Raw genomic sequence first — 22296 nt, 5'->3', positions numbered from 1 at the left:
TCAGTGGATTGAAGAAGGAGAGAGACCAACTAATTATTTTTGTAACCTAAAACCCAAAATTTTATAAAAAAAACTATTAAGAAAATATTATTAATGATAACACTGTAGTAGAAAATCAAAAAGAAATATTGACGCAAACAAAATTATTGTATGAGAAGCTTTACAGAAGACAAGAGTGTATAATAGATGGCAATCTGTCAGGGGTAATACCATGTCAAACACCTAAATTTAGAGATAATGAAAAAGATTCTTTAGAAAGTAATATTACTTTTAGTGAGCTAACACAAGCATTAAAAAGGATGAAAAATAATATAAGCCCTTGTTCAGATGGCTGCATAGCAGAATTTTTTAAAGATTTTTGGATAGATATTTAAAAATTTGTCTTCAGGTCCATAAATGATGGATATGAAAAAGGGGAAATGTCTGTCACACAGGAGCAGGGAGAAATTACATGCATCCAAAAGGAAGGTAAATCAAGACAGTTTTTAAAAAATTGGCGTCCAATTACCCTTTTAACCTCAATTTATGAATTAGCATCTAGGTTTATAGCAGAGAGAATATATCAGTTCTTAATAAACTAATTAATTTTGACCAAACAGGCTTTATTCCGGGGAGATTTGTTGGGGGAACTGTAGACTTATATACGATATTTTACATTTCACGGAGGAAAATGACATCCCTGGTATATTACTCTTTATTGACTTTGACAAAGCATTCGACTCTATCTCTTGGTCATTTTTATTTGAGACACCTAAATATTTTAATTTTAAGGAATCCATCATGAACCAGATAAAAACCTTTTGTAAATAATATTTCTTCAACAGTAACTCAAAATTGTCGTCTGTCAGTTTTTTCTTGTGGAAAGAAGTTGTAGATAAGGTGATACTTTGTCTCCTTCCCTTTTTCTGCTATGTGCAGAAATACTTGGCATTTGAGTCAGAAATAGTAATGATATAAAAGGTATTACAATAGATGATACAGAGTTGATATTGTCTCAATATGCTGATGATACATCACTTATTTTAGATTGATCGCCTTCTTCTTTAGATGCATCCCTCCGTATCTTACAATTCTATGCTAAGATATCAGGACTGAAATTTTACTAAGATAAAACAATTGTTATATGGATAGGAAGTAAAAAAACATAGTCAAGATAAGATATGCGTAAAGTGGGAATTGAAATGGGGTTCCAGTACCTTCAAATTATTGGGTATCACTTTTTCTGTTGATTTGAATAGAATGTTATATCTAAATTATACTTCTCGAATTCAAGAAATAGAAAGTATTATACAAAAATTGTCAAAACAGTCGCTTACTTCGTTTGGTAAAAAAACTATTATAAAATCTTTAATTATATCAGGATTGAATCATCTGTTCTTATCTATACCAAGTCCAGATGGAAAGGTACTACAACAACTCAATAGTAAGATCTATGCTTTCGTTTGGGATGGTAAACCTGACAAGGTAAATCGGAAGCTATATGTCAAGAATACTGCAGAGGTGGTTTAAAAATAATATGATTTGAGAAATTTTACACAAGGGCTAAAATTGACTTGGGTTCGGAGATTATATAATTAAAATTCAAAGTGGGTCAAATTATTTACTGCTACACAAATATAAATTTGACAGAGTTGGCTTATTTCTGAACAACTAAACAATTAGATAACGTTTACTGGAAAGAAGTTATTTGTGCCTGAAAAAACATGTCGAGATTCCGATATCCTCGCTATTTTGAGGAAGTCATATCTTCATCTATATAGAATAATGAGAACATTAGAATTGATAAAATCAGTGTTTATTATAGAAGTTGGGCACTAAACGGGGTATGGACTGTAAATGACCTTCTAGATGAACAAGGAAATATACTGTCTTATCAAAATATTGAACAGCTATATACTTTTAAACCCACATTTTTACAATGTTATGGTATTAAAGTAGCATAATAACAATGGGTACAATCTATGGGAATCAATACTGAAAGAGAAAACAACAACAAGCTGTCTTACCTTTTAATATTATATTTTTTTTCAAGTCAAACAAAGGTTCAAAAGACATGTATAATATATTAAATCAAGGTGCGATACCAGTTGTAATAGCATCTGAGCGAAAATGGGAGGGTATATTGATTAACGTTGTAGGGGATTGAAAAAAAAATCCATAATTATGATAAAAAAAATACCAAGCTCTGTTGGTTTCAATACCGAATTATTCACCGTATTTTAGGTACTAATACTTTACTTTTAAAGATGAACCGTATACAGTGTAATTTATGTTCATTTTGCAAGGAAGAACCAGAAACCATAGAACACTTATTGTAGGGCTGTCATATTGTTGAAGACATTTGGCACCATCCGAATGCCTGGATTTTTGAAACAACACATATCTTGACTTACATCTAGAAATTGACAATGAGGGTCGGTTGAAGACAAAACTTAACAACAAAAGAGATGATTTCAGCTTTCCAATTGTGAACTTTCCATTTCTAAGTAGCAACATTCCAGCAGCACCTGCATACGGGGTATATATGTAACACTCCCAAACGTGTCCTTCCCCCCAAACGTGTCCGATTCCCCCAAACGTGTCTTTTCTCCCTAAACGTGTCCAAAATGTACAATATTTCCCAAACGTGTCCGATTTCATAACCCCCAAACGTGTCCGATAATTGTTATTCGCCAAAACGTGTCCAATATTTAACGCCAAAACGTTACACGTCTTTTAGCGCTACATGTTTCTCTTAAATAAAATCGCTGATAACGTTTACGGCAATTCTAATCTGTTATTATTAAGTAATCTGTTATTATTAAGTAACTTTGACTGCAGTTGTTTATTGTCCAGTTGCAAGTATTTCATATTCGTTTAGAGCGAACATTCACATAGTTCTGGAGTTAGATTAATCGTTAACTTTGTTAATTATTTTGTACTTATAAACTCCGATGATGCCTTTTATATTTATCCGAATATTGCATGGCGGGGTTTTAACAGTTTTTTTTTTTTAACTTTTGTCAATAGTTTGTGTGTATTTCAAAAGCCCATCAAATTATAAACTTGTTATCCGGGTTTTTAATAAATTTTAGGTTTCCACCATCACTAAAAACACACGATAAGAAACATAACGTCCAGTGCCAAATATTTCATGCATAAGTTTTATAGATTTTTTTTTTATAAATATTACTGTTATGTGATCAACGCCGGTTTTAAATTCAAATTTATTTTGTAGTGTATAAATAAACTTTAGAATGTTAATTACGTATTGTCCAGTTGCAAGTACTTTATGCATATTTAGAGCGCACAATAGTTTTGCAAGTTTTAATGTTTTTACAGTTGTACTGTACACATTAACTTTAAACTAAACTTTAAACTGATGATCGCGTATTGTCCAGTTGCAAGTATATAGGCTACCTGTTTTTTTTTTTTTTTACATTTTAACATACATGTTTTAATGTTTTTACTGTTCTTTTGTTAAAATAAACTCTAGACTGCTGGTTGCATATTGTCCAGTTGCAAGTATTTCATGCAAATTAGAGAAAACATACAAGTTTTAATGTTTTTTTTCAGTTCTACTAAATAAATTAACTTTAGGCTGTTGATTGCGAATTGTCCAGTTGTCAGTATTTCATGCATAATTAGAGAGAACATTAAAGTTTTAACGCGCAGAGAAAGGGACACTTTGACCCGTTAACTGTACTGTTTAACTCAACATGTTTGCTTACAATTTACAAACGAAATAGCCGAAATGACGCCCCCCCCCCCTTTAAGCCAGTTTAATTCTTCCGTTTTGAAAAAGTACTAACGTGCTTATGTATATTTTTAATGAAATGGTAAAATAAGTATACGTTAATGAAATAGCAATAACCAAATAACGCTTGATATGGACACGTTTGGGGGATTGGACACGTTTGGGGGATTGGACACGTTTGGGGGCTAGTTGAGAAATGGACACGTTTGGGCGTTTATACAAATGACACGTTTTGGCGCAGTTTTCAACTAGACATGTTTGGGGGAATCGGATACGTTTGGGGGGGAAGGACACGTTTCTGAGTGTTACATATATCTCCCAATTGATACGATATTCCCGTGCTGGCATTTCCTATCATGATTTCTTGATAGAGGGTTACTGCTCACAAGGAAGCTATTTAACCAAGAGTTCAAAATGGTGAAGTTGAAATCATCCCTTCGTAAATTTTACGGACGCCATCACGAGTTGGCTGACCGTTATGGAATAACCGTTTCACACATGATATCGGATATGTTCCTTATGTCGTAACTACAATCCCCTTCCCTTTCATGAATTTGACCTACCGAATTAGACTATTTACCGGATTTGTAATCACATAAGAAACACGACGGGTGCCGCATGTGGAGCAGAATCTGCTTACCCTTCCGGAGCACCTCAGATCACCCCTAGTTTTTGGTGGGGTTCGTGTTGTTTATTCTTTAGTTTTCTATGTTGTGTCATGTGTACTATTGTTTGTGTGTTTGTCTTTTTCATTTTTAGCCATGGCGTTGTCAGTTTGTTTTAGATTTATGAGTTTGACTGTCCCTTTGGTATCTTTTGTCCCTCTTTTATATTGAAATTCCACTCAATGTAGATATAGTCATGTTTGGTCTTTATGATAACTAAATTTCATTTACTAGTTAAGTATTTTATATACAGATCAAAGATGCGAGAGGAAAAACCTCATGTAGAGGGAATTAAAAACCATATCAAAGAAAATTTGATTTTAGGAAAACATATGTCCTAAAACAATATAAGTGTGAAAGATTATAACATGTACTGGAACCCCTGCGATAAGTAAAGGCAACAGTAGTATACCGCTGTTCAAAACTCATAAATCCATGGACAAAAAACAAAATCGGGGCAACAAACCAAAACCTAGGGAAACTCACTAAATATAAGAGTAGAACAACGACACAACACCGAAATGCAACACACACAGAAACGGACCAAGCATCAGAAAAAATACCACGAGAATAACAAATATAACATCATAAATCATTAATCAATTTGATAGTGAACTATTTTGTATAGATGTACCCGAAATGTAATTTCCATTATCACTATATATTTTTTGATGAAAATGTTACACTTCATCCATTATCCGTTAATTCACATCGTATTATTAGTTATTTTTGTTTACTCTTTTTTTTTTCCTGATTATTCTTATTTATTTTTGTTTGCTTTATTATGTGCCACTATAGATAATTTATGTAAATGCCTGTTAATCCATGATGAATAAAAAAAAATATGAAAATTAAAAAATATTAAAGAAGATGTTGTATGATATACAATCTGACAACTATCAACCAAAGGCCATATGACGTGCATGTCAGCAATTATAGGCAAGCATACGCCTTCAATTGAGAGGAAATACAACACTGTATTATCGCCAATAAAAGGCCCCAACATAAAAAAAAACAATTCAACAATACGATTAGGAAAACAATCAGCCAAAACAATGGACAAATAGTGAGTTATATAATGATGTATTCATGTTTGATAACGTTGATAAAATCCTCCAATCTTAAGAAGCAATCTACTACTATTAGGTACTGATCAGAAGTATATTTTTTTACATTCACTTGCTTTTTGTTTGTTTAGTTTTTATAATTTTACTTGCTCTTTGAAAGGAAAAAAAAACGGAGTTCTACAAGATTCTGAAATTAATTTGCATTTACGATACTGTAGCTGCTGACATTACTGCAGTGTATAAAGAACATACCAATTGTGTTAAATGATAAAGATAAAAGAGTATCGAAAGATACCAGAGAGACAGTCAAACTCATAGATAATCTCTATGGCTTAAAAAGAAAAAGAAAATAGAACACAATACACAACATAGCACACTAAAGACTGAGCCACACAAACCCTATTAAAATAAGCTTTTCGTTTATCAATGATAGAAGGTAAGTTTTGTTGAATAATATGTAAACAAAAAATAATATGTGGTATGATTGCCAATGAGACAACTATCCACAAAAGACCAAAATGACACAAACAGCTATAGATCACCGTACGGCCTTCAATAATGAGCAAGGCCCATATCGCATAGTCAGCTATAAAAGGCCCCGATAAGACAGTGTAAAACAATTCAAACGAGAAAACTAACGGCCTTATATTAGTAAAAAAAATGAACGAAAAACAAATATGTAACACGTAAACAAACGAATTACAGGCTCCTGACTTGGGACAGGCACATACATAAATAATGTGGTGGGGTTAAAACATCCCAACCCTCCCCCTAACCTGGAACAGTGGTATAACAGTACAACATAAGAACGAACTATAATAAAGGGCTGCGCTCTAGCGCATCAAACGCCCGTTGCTCTTTTATTTTGTCTTTTATGCTTTAAATGAATTTATATGATCAACTAGAAATAGTGTGAGCCCTGTTAAATACCCCAAATAGTGTGAGCCCTGTTAAATACCCCCCCCCCGAATAATAAATAAAAATGCACAAAAAAATTATATGAAAGTGTTAGTTATTGGCCCAAAATTGGAAAATCCCCCCTTTTTTAAGCATACAAATTCATAACACTGAAATGTTAAATCTGAAATTTATAAAAAATGAAAGGGAGTTTACATCAATAGATATTAACAATTCACGAGAGTTTCATGAACATTGGTGAAAGCCTTTTTGAGTTATTGGCCGAAGTGTTAAAAATCCCCCTTTTTTATGAATAAAGCCCCATAAATCCAAAACTTAAAATCTGAAATTAAAAATTTTAAAGGGAGCTTACGTCAATAGATATTAACAATTCACTTAAGTTTCATGGAAATTAGTGAAAGTCTTTTTGAGTTATTGTCCGAAGTGTGGACGACGGAAGGACGGACAACGGTATACCATAATACGTCCCGTCTAAAAGACGGGCGTCTAAAAATCAGTTGAAAAAGTCTTAACTCATCAGATAGACAAAATATACAAATGGACTTGGCCGGGTACTTATAAATTCTTTGAATTTTAATTCAATGGTTTCAATATATCATGTTCAATTTTACAAAATAACACATTTTTTTTATATAACATGATCAGTGTTATTTATTATTAACTGTCAATATCCAATTATTGTTATGTGTTCTCTTTTTGTCTGTTTACTCTCAATCTGAAAAAGAAAGAGAAAAATTGCAATAATCTCCCTATTTTTCGCTTAGGAATTTCCATGATATTTGACATACACTATTTAGATATAATAAGATGTGGTATGAAGGCTAATGAGACAACCCTCTATCCTAATTTGTAAAAGTTAACCATAAAAGGTCAAAGGACGGCCTTCGACATGGAGCCTTAACTTGCACCGAACAGGAAGCTTTAAAGGTATGTATACATGAGATGTCTTGTTTTCAACAGTTGTTCTCTAGTAGAAGAAAGAAGAAGTGTATATTCACAAGGATATGCGCTATTCTGTTTCAAAAACTTTTTATAAATTGATGGTATATAAATAAAGGAACTAAAAAAGCAGAACAAATGAAGGACCCGTTTACTTGTTTTCGAGAAATAAGCCTTAAAACATTTGGCGGGAAATTATTCCCTCTAGACTTTTAAACATGTAACGTTGGCAGTATTTAAAAAAAATTAATTAAGAAAATATATATCAAGGATTCAATAACATTTTCAGATAGTAATTTTGAAACTATATGTCATAAAAGTAGAAAAGAAAAGTCGGGGTTAACGGTCCGTGTATATGCGTTCATTCGTGTTTCGTTATGAAATATCAGGTACAAAAAACAAAAACTCTTGATATTCAGTTTTTTTTTGAAAAATTAAAAACGAAAAAAAAACCTTTCCTTTTCCAATTTGGGTTTTGGAGAAATCAAAAATGAAAAATCGAAAACACTTTTGATTTTCGTTTCGGTATTAAAGAAATCCAAAACGAAAAATTAAAACACTTTGGTTTTGTTTTTATTTCGTTTTTTTTTTATATTTCAAAACGAAAAACGAATGAACGGAAATATACACGGACAAGGATACAGAGGAATCTACGTCCGCCATGAATAACCCCAACTTGATTTATTTGCTTACAATCATATGTGCACATTACTATTGTGATCAAACAAGTCTATTGCTATTTTTTTTAATTTTTCATTGGCTAGATTATTGGGTGAGGGTTGAAATCTCACAAAATATGTTTTATCCCTTTACATTTTGAGCCTGTCCTATACGAGGGACAAACGATACTAAAGGGACAGTCAAAATCATACAGTCAGGAGCAACTGGCTTTTGTTTGTCTTGCATGGGTTTTTTAATATTACTTCATTTATAGAGACCATCTTATGACAACCTCCGGTGCGGTATTCTCTCGCTGTGTTGAAGACTCATTTGTGGCCTTCGACTTTTGACCATTCTTGGTCGGGTCGTGGTCTCCTGAACATTTTTCATTTTCTATGTTATCTTGTCTAAATATCAATTTATTTCCCTCATGACGCTTTAAAGTATCAGATATTTTGATGATCGATATTTCGAATAATGTTTACCAAATGTAGAGACACATTTCAAACTTTTGTATAAACAATACATGTGCTGAAAAATAAGACTTAGACCAATTTGAAATGCTAAATCTGGAGACATTTTTTTTTCATCCAAAATCTTATTTTCAAATATTTGTACAAGAAACAAAAACCCTGCGCGCTATGATTTTTAGTTAAAAAGGTCAACAATCTTAACTTCTAGACACATAATTGAATTAAAGTCGCCTCTCTCTATTAAATAAAAATGATATATTTGATTGCGAATTGTAAGCTAAATATTAATTAGGAAATATCTCATGGATATACTTACCACATGCACCAGTTCTGAGGAGAATATCTCATGGATATACTTACCACATGCACCAGTTCTGAGGAGAATATCATAAATGGATATACTTACCACATGCACCAGTTCTGAGGAGAATATCTCATGGATATACTTACCACATGCACCAGTTCTGAGGAGAATATTTCATAGATATACTTACCACATGCACCACTTCTGAGGAGAATATCTCATGGATATACTTACCACTTACACCAGTTCTGAGGAGAATATCTCATGGATATACTTACCACATACACCAGTTCTGAGGAGAATATCTCATGGATATACTTACCACATGCACCAGTTCTGAGGAGAATATCACATGGATATACTTACCACATGCACCAGTTCTGAGGAGAATATATCATGGATATACTTACCACATGCACCAGTTCTGAGGAGAATATCTCATGGATATACTTACCACATGCACCAGTTCTGAGGAGAATATCTCATGGATATACTTACCACATGCACCAGTTCTGAGGAGAATATCTCATGGATATACTTACCACATGCACCAGTTCTGAGGAGAATATCTCATGGATATACTTACCACATACACCAGTTCTTAGGAGAATAGTTCATGGATATACTTACCACATGCACCAGTTCTGAGGAGAATATCTCATGGATATACTTACCACATGCACCAGTTCTGAGGAGAATATCTCATGGATATACTTACCACATGCACCAGTTCTGAGGAGAATATCTCATGGATATACTTACCACATGCACCAGTTCTGAGGAGAATATCTCATGGATATACTTACCACATGCACCAGTTCTGAGGAGAATATCTCATGGATATACTTACCACATGCATCAGTTCTGAGGAGAATATCATAAATGGATATACTTACCACATACACCAGTTCTGAGGAGAATAGTTCATGGATATACTTACCACATGCACCAGTTCTGAGGAGAATAGTTCATGGATATACTTACCACATGCACCAGTTCTGAGGAGAATAGTTCATGGATATATTTACCACATGCACCAGTTCTGAGGAGAATATCTCATGGATATACTTACCACATACACCAGTTCTGAGGAGAATAGTTCATAGATATACTTACCACATGCACCAGTTCTGAGGAGAATATCTCATGGATATACTTACCACATGCACCAGTTCTGAGGAGAATATCTCATGGATATACTTACCACATGCACCAGTTCTGAGGAGAATATCTCATGGATATACTTACCACATGCACCAGTTCTGAGGAGAATATCTCATGGATATACTTACCACATGCACCAGTTCTGAGGAGAATATCTCATGGATATACTTACCACATGCACCAGTTCTGAGGAGAATATCTCATGATATACTTACCACATGCACCAGTTCTGAGGAGAATATCTCATGGATATACTTACCACATGCACCAGTTCTGAGGAGAATATCTCATGGATATACTTACCACATGCACCAGTTCTGAGGAGAATATCTCATGGATATACTTACCACATACACCAGTTCTGAGGAGAATATCATAAATGGATATACTTACCACATACACCAGTTCTGAGGAGAATATATCATGGATATACTTACCACATGCACCAGTTCTGAGGAGAATATCTCATGGATATACTTACCACATGCACCAGTTCTGAGGAGAATATCTCATGGATATACTTACCACATACACCAGTTCTGAGGAGAATAGTTCATGGATATACTTACCACATGCACCAGTTCTGAGGAGAATATCTCATGAATATACTTACCACATACACCAGTTCTGAGGAGAATATCTCATGGATATACTTACCACATGCACCAGTTCTGAGGAGAATATCTCATGGATATACTTACCACATGCACCAGTTCTGAGGAGAATATCTCATGGATATACTTACCACATGCACCAGTTCTGAGGAGAATATCTCATGGATATACTTACCACATACACCAGTTCTGAGGAGAATATCTCATGGATATACTTACCACATACACCAGTTCTGAGGAGAATATCTCATGGATATACTTACCACATGCACCAGTTCTGAGGAGAATATCTCATGGATATACTTACCACATGCACCAGTTCTGAGGAGAATATCTCATGGATATACTTACCACATGCACCAGTTCTGAGGAGAATATATCATGGATATACTTACCACATGCACCAGTTCTGAGGAGAATATCTCATGGATATACTTACCACATGCACCAGTTCTGAGGAGAATAGTTCATGGATATACTTACCACATACACCAGTTCTGAGGAGAATATCTCATGGATATACTTACCACATACACCAGTTCTGAGGAGAATATCTCATGGATATACTTACCACATGCACCAGTTCTGAGGAGAATATCTCATGGATATACTTACCACATGCACCAGTTCTGAGGAGAATATCTCATGGATATACTTACCACATGCACCAGTTCTGAGGAGAATATCTCATGGATATACTTACCACATACACCAGTTCTGAGGAGAATAGTTCATGGATATACTTACCACATGCACCAGTTCTGATGAGAATAGTTCATGGATATACTTACCACATGCACCAGTTCTGAGGAGAATATCTCATGGATATACTTACCACATGCACCAGTTCTGAGGAGAATATCTCATGGATATACTTACCACATGCACCAGTTCTGAGGAGAATATCTCATGGATATACTTACCACATACACCAGTTCTGAGGAGAATATCTCATGGATATACTTACCACATGCACCAGTTCTGAGGAGAATATCTCATGGATATACTTACCACATGCACCAGTTCTGATGAGATTATCTCATGGATATACTTACCACATACACCAGTTCTGATGAGAATATCTCATGGATATACTTACCACATGCACCAGTTCTGAGGAGAATATCTCATGGATATACTTACCACATGCACCAGTTATGAGGAGAATATCTCATGGATATACTTACCACATGCACCAGTTCTGAGGAGAATAGTTCATGGATATACTTACCACATGCACCAGTACTGAGGAGAATATCTCATGGATATACTTACCACATGCACCAGTTCTGAGGAGAATATCTCATGGATATACTTACAACATGCACCAGTTCTGAGGAGAATATCTCATGGATATACTTACCACATGCACCAGTTCTGAGGAGAATATCTCATGGATATACTTACCACATGCACCAGTTCTGAGGAGAATATCTCATGGATATACTTACCACATGCACCAGTTCTGAGGAGAATATCTCATGGATATACTTACCACATTCACCAGTTCTGAGGAGAATATCTCATGGATATACTTACCACATACACCAGTTCTGAGGATAATATCATCAATGGCAACATCACCAATTGTTCCATTTTTGGTACTTATTATGGTGAACTAAAAAAAGAAAACAAAAATTTCTCAAAATAGTATTGGCAAGAAAAGTCGACCTCCTTCTTTTTTTCCTTATCCTTTTTTTTACTTAAATTATTCATACTTGATAGTGGTTTTACCCAAATTAATTAGCGTAAATTTCATTCTAAGCAGAAAAACTACTGGTCTTATATTTATTAAAAAGAAGAGAAACGAGAAATGATATGAACCAAACCAATAAACATCAACCAATGAATATATAATAGAGTACACCTTCTGACTTTATACATGATATAATAGTGGAAATCAAATCGAAGGGGTACAGAAGGAAACTTTTTGATTATTTCTGTAAAAATCGTATTTTAAATAAGTTGCTTACAAATAAGACGAATATCCCAACCTAATCGGACTCATTTTTCAGATATATTTCCTTATTGTATTCACTTGGAAAACGTGCTTTTTGATGTTTTTTTTTTGTGTGCTGCATTGCGTAGTTTTATGCTGGACAGTGTGTACCTAGATACTTCAAATTCTAAAGATCAAGAAAATTAGTACAAATGATTCATGAAGTTCTAGGTGATTCTTTTACAAAGTGTCTGCCGCAAAACAAAAGGTAAGTTCATACTGTCATATGATTCACTTTCAATATTTCGGTGTTATTTTATTTAACTTACGACCGGCTAATCTAGTTATTGTATAACCAAATTTACTATTGCAGCTTCATTTGGATATATGATTAATTTACAATGGATACGTATTTTTTTGTCAAATCTTCGTGGATTTACAGGGTACACGGGAATCACGAATTTAAATGTTCAACAAATTACAAATTTTCCATAAGCTTGTATTCGGACTTCTATAAAACAACGAGATGATATATTCACGAACGTTTCAGTTTTCCTTAATCCCCCAAAATTGGTACCAAAGAACATAAATGAATTTATAGTTATACTTACTACAGGATTACAATATTCTGGAATGTTTAGAGTAACTTTTTGCCAATCATCGTGAGAAAGGCTTAGTCCTCCTATGTATTCCCATTTTTTTCCATAGGGTAATCCTTTCTCTCCAACACAAATTTCTAATGATCCAGCTTCAGGCCCCATCATGTGGTACTTGAAGGACAGACAATAAGGACAAGCTGCAAATAAAGGTTATAATCAAAATGCTATCAAGAAATCTATTTCAGTTAGAATTGAGATGTCTGCTGACAAGAATGCAAGAATTATTTGGAATTCTAGTTTTCTTATTTGTCTCATCATTTATTTTATTGACTGATACTACCAAAACATTGATATATTCTGATTCAGTATTTGCGATTCGTACAAATAGCTTATGTGTTATGAACCAACATAACGATAGCCGTAATAAGTTGTAACCAAATAATAAAGAAAAATACAATTCATATGTTTTATAATTCACCAGTTCAAAAAGACGTAGTTCTTCTACTTCATATTTGTGTGACGACAAAAAAAACTGTGAATTGTGCCAATATTTTATAGCTTTAAAGTCGTTCTGACTGTTCAACAGTAAATGATATTTTTTTCATCTATTTACTTTACATATTATAAGTTATGATATGGCATTTTCAATGTAGGCCTCGGTTTTAGCCCTATATTCAAATTATCAAGCCAGAGGGCTTTGACCCGAGGGATGATACCAGGGCCAATATGACAAATGACATGTAATTATCAAGCTGATAAAAAAGAAACCATTTATCAAAATTAAAAACCAATTATTCAAAGAACAATTGAAGGTCATTTCACCCATAACCTAAAATCTTTTTTTTATGTTTGTATATAGAAATATGAAAGTTTTATTTAAATATCAGTTTAAGGATCACGAGATAGCTCATTGTTAGCTGATTCTAAAAATATATGTTTTTAATTTTGTGGAAATGAAGGAAGTAATTTGGTTTTTTTTCTGGTCTAACAAACATGATTATTGGTATAATTTTACAGTTAATTTAACTCTGCTTTTAAATAAAATATTGTTCTATATAATTTTACATAAAATAAGAACAAAAATAACCACATGCGGTTTACAAAACAAATACTGTAGGATTGATTTTTCAAAGTCATATGGCTTTCAACCTAATGCAGAAATATATTTTGATATATGTTCAAAAAGATAATAAAAATTATAGGCCACCGGGCATTTCTTCAAGGTACAGGTTGTGAAAAAATAACATCGAAGGCAAACCAAACCTTGACTTTCTGCCATAATTGACCAAACAAACATGTACATATTAATTAGTACAAAATGTGTGATAATGACATAAAATAGGAGTTCCTCATTGTGCTTCTGAATTATTTCTTTCGTAAATTACAGACGTAATTCGCAATTTGGTTGACATTAAGGGAATATCCGTTCCCCAGATGATAGTGGATATGTTAATATTGTCGTAACTATAATCCTATCCCTTTTTCACGAATGTGACCTGCCAAATTAGAATTGATTCGGATTTTTAGTCACTTGTACCACATAAAGATCAGGTTATTCTCACCCTTCCGGGTCACCTAAGAGCACTCCAAGTCTTTGTGGTTTCGTGAGGCTTAGTCTGTATGATGTGTACTATTGTTTGTCTGGGGTTTTTTACACCATGGCGTGGTCAGTTACTTTTGATTATTACTGGGATTCCGGAGACACAGCTGTACAAACATGTTGTAGTTGATATTAAATTTGCACAAGAGTCAATACCGTATATAGCATTCACTTTCAAATTAGAAATAAATGGCTACAAGAGTCAAAGGAACTAAAACAACACAGTTGTAACTCATAACACAGGGCCCAGGGTATCAGGAACGTCGAATCGCTTCAGATAAAGACGAAAATAATTGTTATTTATAATAACAAAAGACAGTGATTACTAACGTGTACATCTTGATTGATAAGTCACCTTAAGCTTATGATTGAGACGTATAAAAGAGTTAGCACTTAAAGTGAAGTACCACAATAGCAAAGTTAGTCATATCCGGTTGCAAACGGAAAAGGTAAAACAAATATTTCTTTGAATTTGACAGTTTTAGGAAAATTAATCGTACATATCATTGCATTACAAAATTGTCTTGGTCATAATCATATATCTTAATTAATTCAAACCACCATTATTTTTTTTTTATTTTTTGGTTTCTATAGAATATTTTGGAAAAATAAATTTACATGTTGCTTGTACACATATTACCAAAACAGGTGACAATTAGATTAGTTAGCGTCCAGTGATAGTTATTTTCTTACATGCAACTGAATGCTATGTGAATGTTTGTTTAAAGTAATGGTTAGAATAGAACTGGGCGAGCGTTCCTTTTTTTAAATCAAGAGTACATTCTGGACATTTTGTTTGAAAAGTGCAAATTTAACGAAGACTAATAGGAGAAATTCATAGTGGTTTTACACCTAAAGACTTCAGGAAAGAAAATCTATTTTGATTAGAACGGTAAAGGATAAACATTATCATGAAAACTTGCATTTTCTGGGAGGGGAAATATTGTGTATAGTTTATCAGTGACATAATGCTATTTTATAGTTCTCCTTGTTATATAACTCACCTTGAGTCTGTCAAACAAACCCTGACAAATACTAACAAACCTTTGATATTTTATATCATTTGGGATGATTTAGTTTGCTATTTCAAGTCAAGACATTACCTTCCCAGTGAAAAACGTATTTCAAGGAAATTTCAATCGTGTTTATTATAAATCTACAAATCAGGATCCTCTGGAAAGAAACGATATTTTGTCAGAAATCTCGAAAGTTGATATCCACAAAGTAAATAACTTCAACTTGTATCGACCTTGAAAATCATGAGATTACGGTTTGGCTCAGTTCTGACATTGCTGAAGTCATGTATATACCTTCAAGTCTGGAAGTACCTTCTTCTAGTAAGTAATTTTTTTTGTAAACATAATTTTAAAAGAACGCAATTTTTGAATAAATGAACGTATGAAGATACCTGGTAAATTAGCAGCTTCTGTTGTGAGTATAGCTGTATCTCCTTTTTCCCCATTATTGGCCTCTGTGTATAGGTAATGTGTTCCCTCGGCTGCTCCTGAGGGCCCAGTTCCCCCCGTATTTGTCGGACCCTGAAACATCAAGTTTAAACATTATCAACAGTTAGATTTCCGTTTGTCGTGTTTAAGGTTTAAAACGTGAACTAAAGAGAAAAACATCGTTTACATAGTGAGAACATAGACGTTAAAAATGATAAATCGATAAATAGACTTTTTTTTAAGTAATACCAATCCGATGATCCAACAAAAGTTAATACATCTAGATGCAATCATGTAGCTAGTTTTAAATTTGTATATATTTTTATTTATTTAATGATATTTTTGTCTCGTGTAGATATTGCAAAGATTATTTCTTTTTCAACTACGTTATAAGAGAGATAATACTAGACGTTGTAAGTGCCTTTAATTAAAAAAAAATGCGAATAAACATGGTATTAAATCATATATTTACGAAATAAACTGACTTTAACGTGTGTTCTTCTGAAACCCGGCTATTGGAAAATGTAGACATGAATACGTAGGGCAGGCAATATAATTAAGATTTTTTTTTTAGAAGTGGATGTAGCATTTATATTCGATCATTTTATTCCGAGTGTTAGCGAGTTAGAAAAATACGAATATAAATGCCAAATCCATGATTAAATGAAAACAAATGTACGGCTGCCATGAATTATTCCGATTCAAAGGGACATTCTATCAACTGTGAAAGCCGTATACAGATGGTTATGTTGAGCTGTTCCATTTAACCCCGTATTTCAAATAAGAATTTTCATTATTTGCACTTAATAATTGTATTGAGTGTAACACATTCATATGAATTATAAAATGAAATGTTATTTAGCTTCATCAACCCAACAATGTTTGAAAGAATAGGCATTTAATACTAATTATGAACTCATCTGAACAAATAATCGTGTATTCAGGAATCTGGGTCTGTTTGCCCAGAATCACGTTCTCCCTTGTAGCTGTTCGCCTACTACCTGTTCGCCTAGGGTCTATTTTATTCAATTGTTGTCTAATTTCATAATTTTATAAAAAATGCCAACGTTTGTAGAAATAAAATCCCCAAATATTTTTTACAAACTCATTTTATTTTTTGTAACCGAATAAAAAGTAGGGCGTTTAAAAGGGTTGTTAGTCGGAATAGTCAATTTTGTTTGTTCATGCATCTGCACTAAACATATCTATACTTTGATTTTACTGGATGACATAAGTAGGTCGTCATGTTAAAAAAAAAATTTGTGTGTTCGCTTTTTGAGTTTAAATACTTATTTTGATATCGTCAGATTCTCTGAACAAACAATCCTTGTCATCTATCACTGGTCGTATATCGAACGGTTTTTTTTGGGTTTTTTTTGTAGAATGCAGAACTTGTCTTAAAACTTACAGTTTTATATGACCATACATAATCACTAATAGGGGTAACAAACTGAAAAACACATTCTGGAGTCTCGAATCCACAGCTGTAGTTTGCACTTCTACATAAATCTGTGCAAAAATAAATATAGATTATGAATGAAAATGGAATAATTCTATGAAACTTTAAAATTAAGTCGTGGTTTTCGTTCTGATAGCTTTCTCCTTACAGTTATCTTATCTTATTGTTTTGTTTTAGTTTGTTTTTATTTATTTCGATATAATTGAAACTGATAATTCATTATTAGAAAAAACGAAAAAAATGATAGTTGGCATCTTTTCATGACACAAAGTAAATACTTGCACAGCAACACCACACAAAAAACACAAACAAAAAAACAAATGAGCTGCAGATGTGTAACTGTAGATTGAAAAACAAAGAACGGGATGAAATCGGTCATTGGAATCATGTAAAACAAAATGTCATGTAAGCAAGGTTGCACTGAGGTAGCCGTTTTTAGGACGAGTTACTAAGTGATTCCATTTCTGACTTTTTTTCAGATCACATAAATCAAATCGCGATGTGTTAAAATCGTTATTGTTAAAAAAAACGGTAAAATATTATATAAAATTACGGGTTGTAATCCCTAAACTTAGCAGAAATTAAAAAAATAACTTCTTACAATTTAATATCATTCTACCGGTGTATCCTTAATGATGGCCCAATTTAATTCACAAATACTTGAACTACTCGCTTTCATTGGTGTTCTTGGAATTTGAGGACACCAACAAACTATCCTACAAGTTGCTTACAATATGACATTGTTTAATTTAATTTACAGCATTATTTTTTTCCAATACATGCCTATGTTTGACTTGAATAGAAGGGACCAGAGCTATCGTATGTTTTCTGTGTTAACTTACTTGGACATTTATATATACAACATGGTCTATCATTACAACATTTTCCCATGTCTATCCATCCTTCACCAAACGCATCATCACAAGCAACACCTTTTCTTGCACATTTACCATTTGATGTCAGACAATTTCCAGTGAGTCCTAAATAGTACAGTACTTAAATTCAATGTGACATTGAAAGCTCGAAACTCTGCATTATACCATAAGAAATTAGCATTTTTTAGGAAATAAACTGGATTTTTGTAGTCATTATCTTTAATTGCAGTAATGACTTTAAAAAAGGAACAATAGGTTCATATCAATTGAAAACAAAATCTCACTATACCGATTATGTTTTTTTAATTTTAAGGTGAATTCTTCATGTAAACAACATTTTATTATGATAAATTAATTGATTAATTGAAAGAAACATTGAATTAAGTTGGGTTTTTTACTCGAATTTGATTGAAGGAAACATTCGTTACATCCGTTTCAGAATACCCCATATCGAGATACCGGTAACTAAATAAAGGCAAATCCAGGTAACAAACTTATATCGAGATAAACACATCAACTCTGAGAGGAAAAAAACAATAGAAACACTGAACTACAACAAATGCAAACGTCAATATACCTAGAAACGCAATATGTTATACTACTGCCATATTTCTGACTTGGAACAGGACATTTCAACATTTAGTTACATCAGGTTTTTTGGATAGTCAAACCTCCCACTTATAACATGTTTATAATAATGTTTTCAAAATGTCCGTTAAAATGACAACCCTAGAAAAATGTATATCAATAGATAATATAATAGTACACTACAACATGTAAACCGCAGACTAACAACGGAAACCTTCCATGAATTTACGAAACCCACCAGCTGGACATCACAAACGAAATAAAAGCGAGTGTCACCTTCAGCTACGCTTATGTGCATTTTCCTATTGTGTCTTCAAACATCAACACTAAGACTTTTTTGTATTCTACTTTAGATGTCTCCTCACCTTTATTGTATACAAGTCTAATGGATTAAATTAACGTGCTCTTGCACATAAATAAAATTATGTATTGCTGTGAAATCAGATTCAACTTAATCTGCAGGCGGGACTGGTCCAAATAGTGAACCTGTCACAACATTACTTTTTGGCAGACAAAAAAACAGTCCATACATCTTCTGTAGTCATTTGGTAATTTAGTGAGCATGGTAAAGCTCATTGTTGAAGGCTGTATAGTGACCTATAGATGTTCATGTCTGTGTCATTTGGTCTCTTGTGGAGAGTTGTCTCATTGGCAATCATACCACATATTCTTTTTTATATAGTGTATGAGTAATAACACCCACCCCTTTATTAATTAACATAAACTATTACTTACTTCCGCAATTAGAAACACGAATAGCGCAGAAGATGGTTACAATCAAACAACAAAATTTCATCATGATACTGTAATACTAAAGCAGAAAATTTGTAAAAATGTGAAATGTTGTAAACATCGATTATAAATTGCTTCATATTTACAAGCAAGTTTCGTTTTACTTGTATGCACCATATGATAAATTTTGATTGCTAGCTTCAATTTTCTAAAATATGTTAAAACTCAACTTCGAAGTCACCAATAAACAGCCGAACAGACGGTGTTTTTTGTTTTTTTTTCTATAAAGGCACTTATTTATCCTTGATTATGGAGTTGATTCAGATATATGCACTGTGTTCGAGGCTGCTTACAACAGTGCTACATGTCTTTATATGTGACCTTAACTTTTAGTACGCCTTTATATTACTCATTGCTTAAAAAAAAGACATTGCAATATTTATTTATTTTTGTCAAATACTTTAATGCCTGTATGTAGGGTTTTTTTTCTCTCTCAATTTCAAATGTAATATTGTAGGATTATTTCATAATCAAATTTCCTGTTTTCTCTACCTACCCCTTGTTCTTTTATTTAACCCCATATATTATGATATTCAAATTTGATCAATTAATGTCGGGGTGTTGTATAGCCGACTATGCGGTAAGTTTTCTATTTATTTAACGCCGTAAAGTTTTCCATAATTGCTAAAATCCATTCATTAAACAAATTAAGGATCGTTGTCTCGTTGTCAATCATACCATAAATCTTTTTTTTATCAAAGCTAGTTCTTAACAATCAAATTACTCATTGAAAGTGTATTGGCGGGTCATTGGACACATATTTAAACAAGATACCCAAATGAGGATTATAGCCAAGTTTGGTTAAATTTGGCAAAGTAGATTGAAAAGGAGAAGATTTTTGTGAAAGTTAACGACGGACAACGACGGACTACGGACGAAGTACGGCGCCAAGTGATGAAAAAAACTCACTTGGTCCACTGGGCCAATTGAGCTTATAAAAAGATTTAGTACAGTTTTTATTGTGTCAATCACCTTACATTTATTTACATAATGGATATTTTTGTTTTCAGTGTCTGAACATCTGAACAAATAACAAAAGCTGACAATTTCAGACAGACGGATTTCCGTTTCTAAGAAAATATATGAACACTTACCACAATCTGTAATATAAGACCTAATGATAACAAGATAAATTGTTTAAATGAAGTAACTTCTTAAATAGCAGATGCAATAAAAGTATCTATTCGAAAAATGCTGCAGATGTGTAACAATAATTAGTGACATATGTTGTTTAGCTTTGTTGAATTTTGCTGAATATGCAAAATTTTGTTTGTGCGTGCAACATCTGTAATCTTATGCAAATCATATTCACATCTTCAAATATATTTCACATCAGCCCAAAACATGGAGATAAATAAAATAGTCCACTTTTTTTCTTAATTTTGTTCTGGACTCAATTTTTTTTTGTTTGATTAAAAAGTAATGCTATATTGAAACATATCTAAAGATTTAAAAAAAAACTTGCATCTTTTGGGGGATATCAATCAAGGGAAGTAGGAGGGTATCATAATTACTGGAAGTGGTGCGGTCTAGTAAAAACTGCAAACAGAAACAAAAAAAAATGCTTTGACTTCAGGAATACGTAACTTTTCATTCTTCGTGGCTTGACCACCTTTTTTCAATTAAATCACAATTACACAGTATTACATACATGATATACAAAGATCAGTTGTTTTGCATGTAAGCCTACAAAGCAATTTACAAGACTGCAACCTGCATAGGGTAATTTTTGTCATATGTTCACTGCAAAGAAGTACCTCATGTGGACTTTTCTGTCTCAAGAATGACAAAACATCATGATTTAAGGACTTTTTAAGAAGAAAAAAATTATTAGGTATCAAGTTACGCTGACAAAATTGAAATCTGCAATCTAAAGGGTCGTTGATTAATAAACGTAATACTCTCTACGTTAGTTGATTTGTTGATTGATTGGTAATCAAGACCACTTTAGGCACTATTTAGTTTGTTCATGGCTGTCAACCATCGACATGCGGTATGAAAACTAACAATCCTAATCAATTAGATGGAAACTGCTAAATTATATTATTCCCACAAAGCAATTACTATTTAAATGGAAAATTTCTACTAATAGTAAATGTAATTTTTGTCAAACAGAAGAGGAGGATTACTTTCATTTCTTTATAACATGTTCTTTTTTAAAAAGACTTTTGGGATAAAGTGGAACATCTTCTTGCACAACTCAATTTTAAAAATAAGATATCAGTTAAACAATTAGTATTTGGATACAAAATATCAGATAAAGGTTATTATGGTTTTAACTATTTTTTGACAGTTTTAGTTTTTGCATTTTCAAGTCATACTATGTTTCAGAGCAAAAATTGAAATATATAGAATTGTTTATAAAGGAATTAAGAAGGGTTATGAATGAAAGCAAAATAATTTCTCAAAATGTATTTTTCATAAATTTGAAGAAATTGATTTAATAGAATAAGTTGAAA

The 22296-nt window shown here is 32.8% G+C and overlaps 1 protein-coding gene across 1 annotated transcript; it reads right to left on the bottom strand.

Annotated features, from left to right (window-relative positions):
* Positions 1-6980: 6980 nt before the first annotated feature.
* Positions 6981-19899, bottom strand: LOC143084343 (MAM domain-containing glycosylphosphatidylinositol anchor protein 1-like). The gene is made up of 7 exons (XM_076260754.1): positions 19781-19899; positions 18425-18562; positions 17532-17632; positions 16087-16216; positions 13091-13275; positions 12080-12158; positions 6981-7101 (listed from the first exon to the last, which is right to left on the bottom strand). The coding sequence occupies exons 1-7, from the start codon at positions 19842-19844 to the stop codon at positions 7097-7099; spliced, it is 702 nt and encodes a 233-aa protein (XP_076116869.1). The 5' UTR covers positions 19845-19899; the 3' UTR covers positions 6981-7096.
* Positions 19900-22296: the final 2397 nt, after the last annotated feature.

This window comes from Mytilus galloprovincialis, chromosome 7, assembly GCF_965363235.1.
Source record: "Mytilus galloprovincialis chromosome 7, xbMytGall1.hap1.1, whole genome shotgun sequence".
NCBI classification, from domain to species: domain Eukaryota; kingdom Metazoa; phylum Mollusca; class Bivalvia; order Mytilida; family Mytilidae; genus Mytilus; species Mytilus galloprovincialis.
The sequence above is the reverse complement of the archived record's forward strand: the minus strand, read 5'-3'. Positions and strand labels throughout refer to the sequence as shown.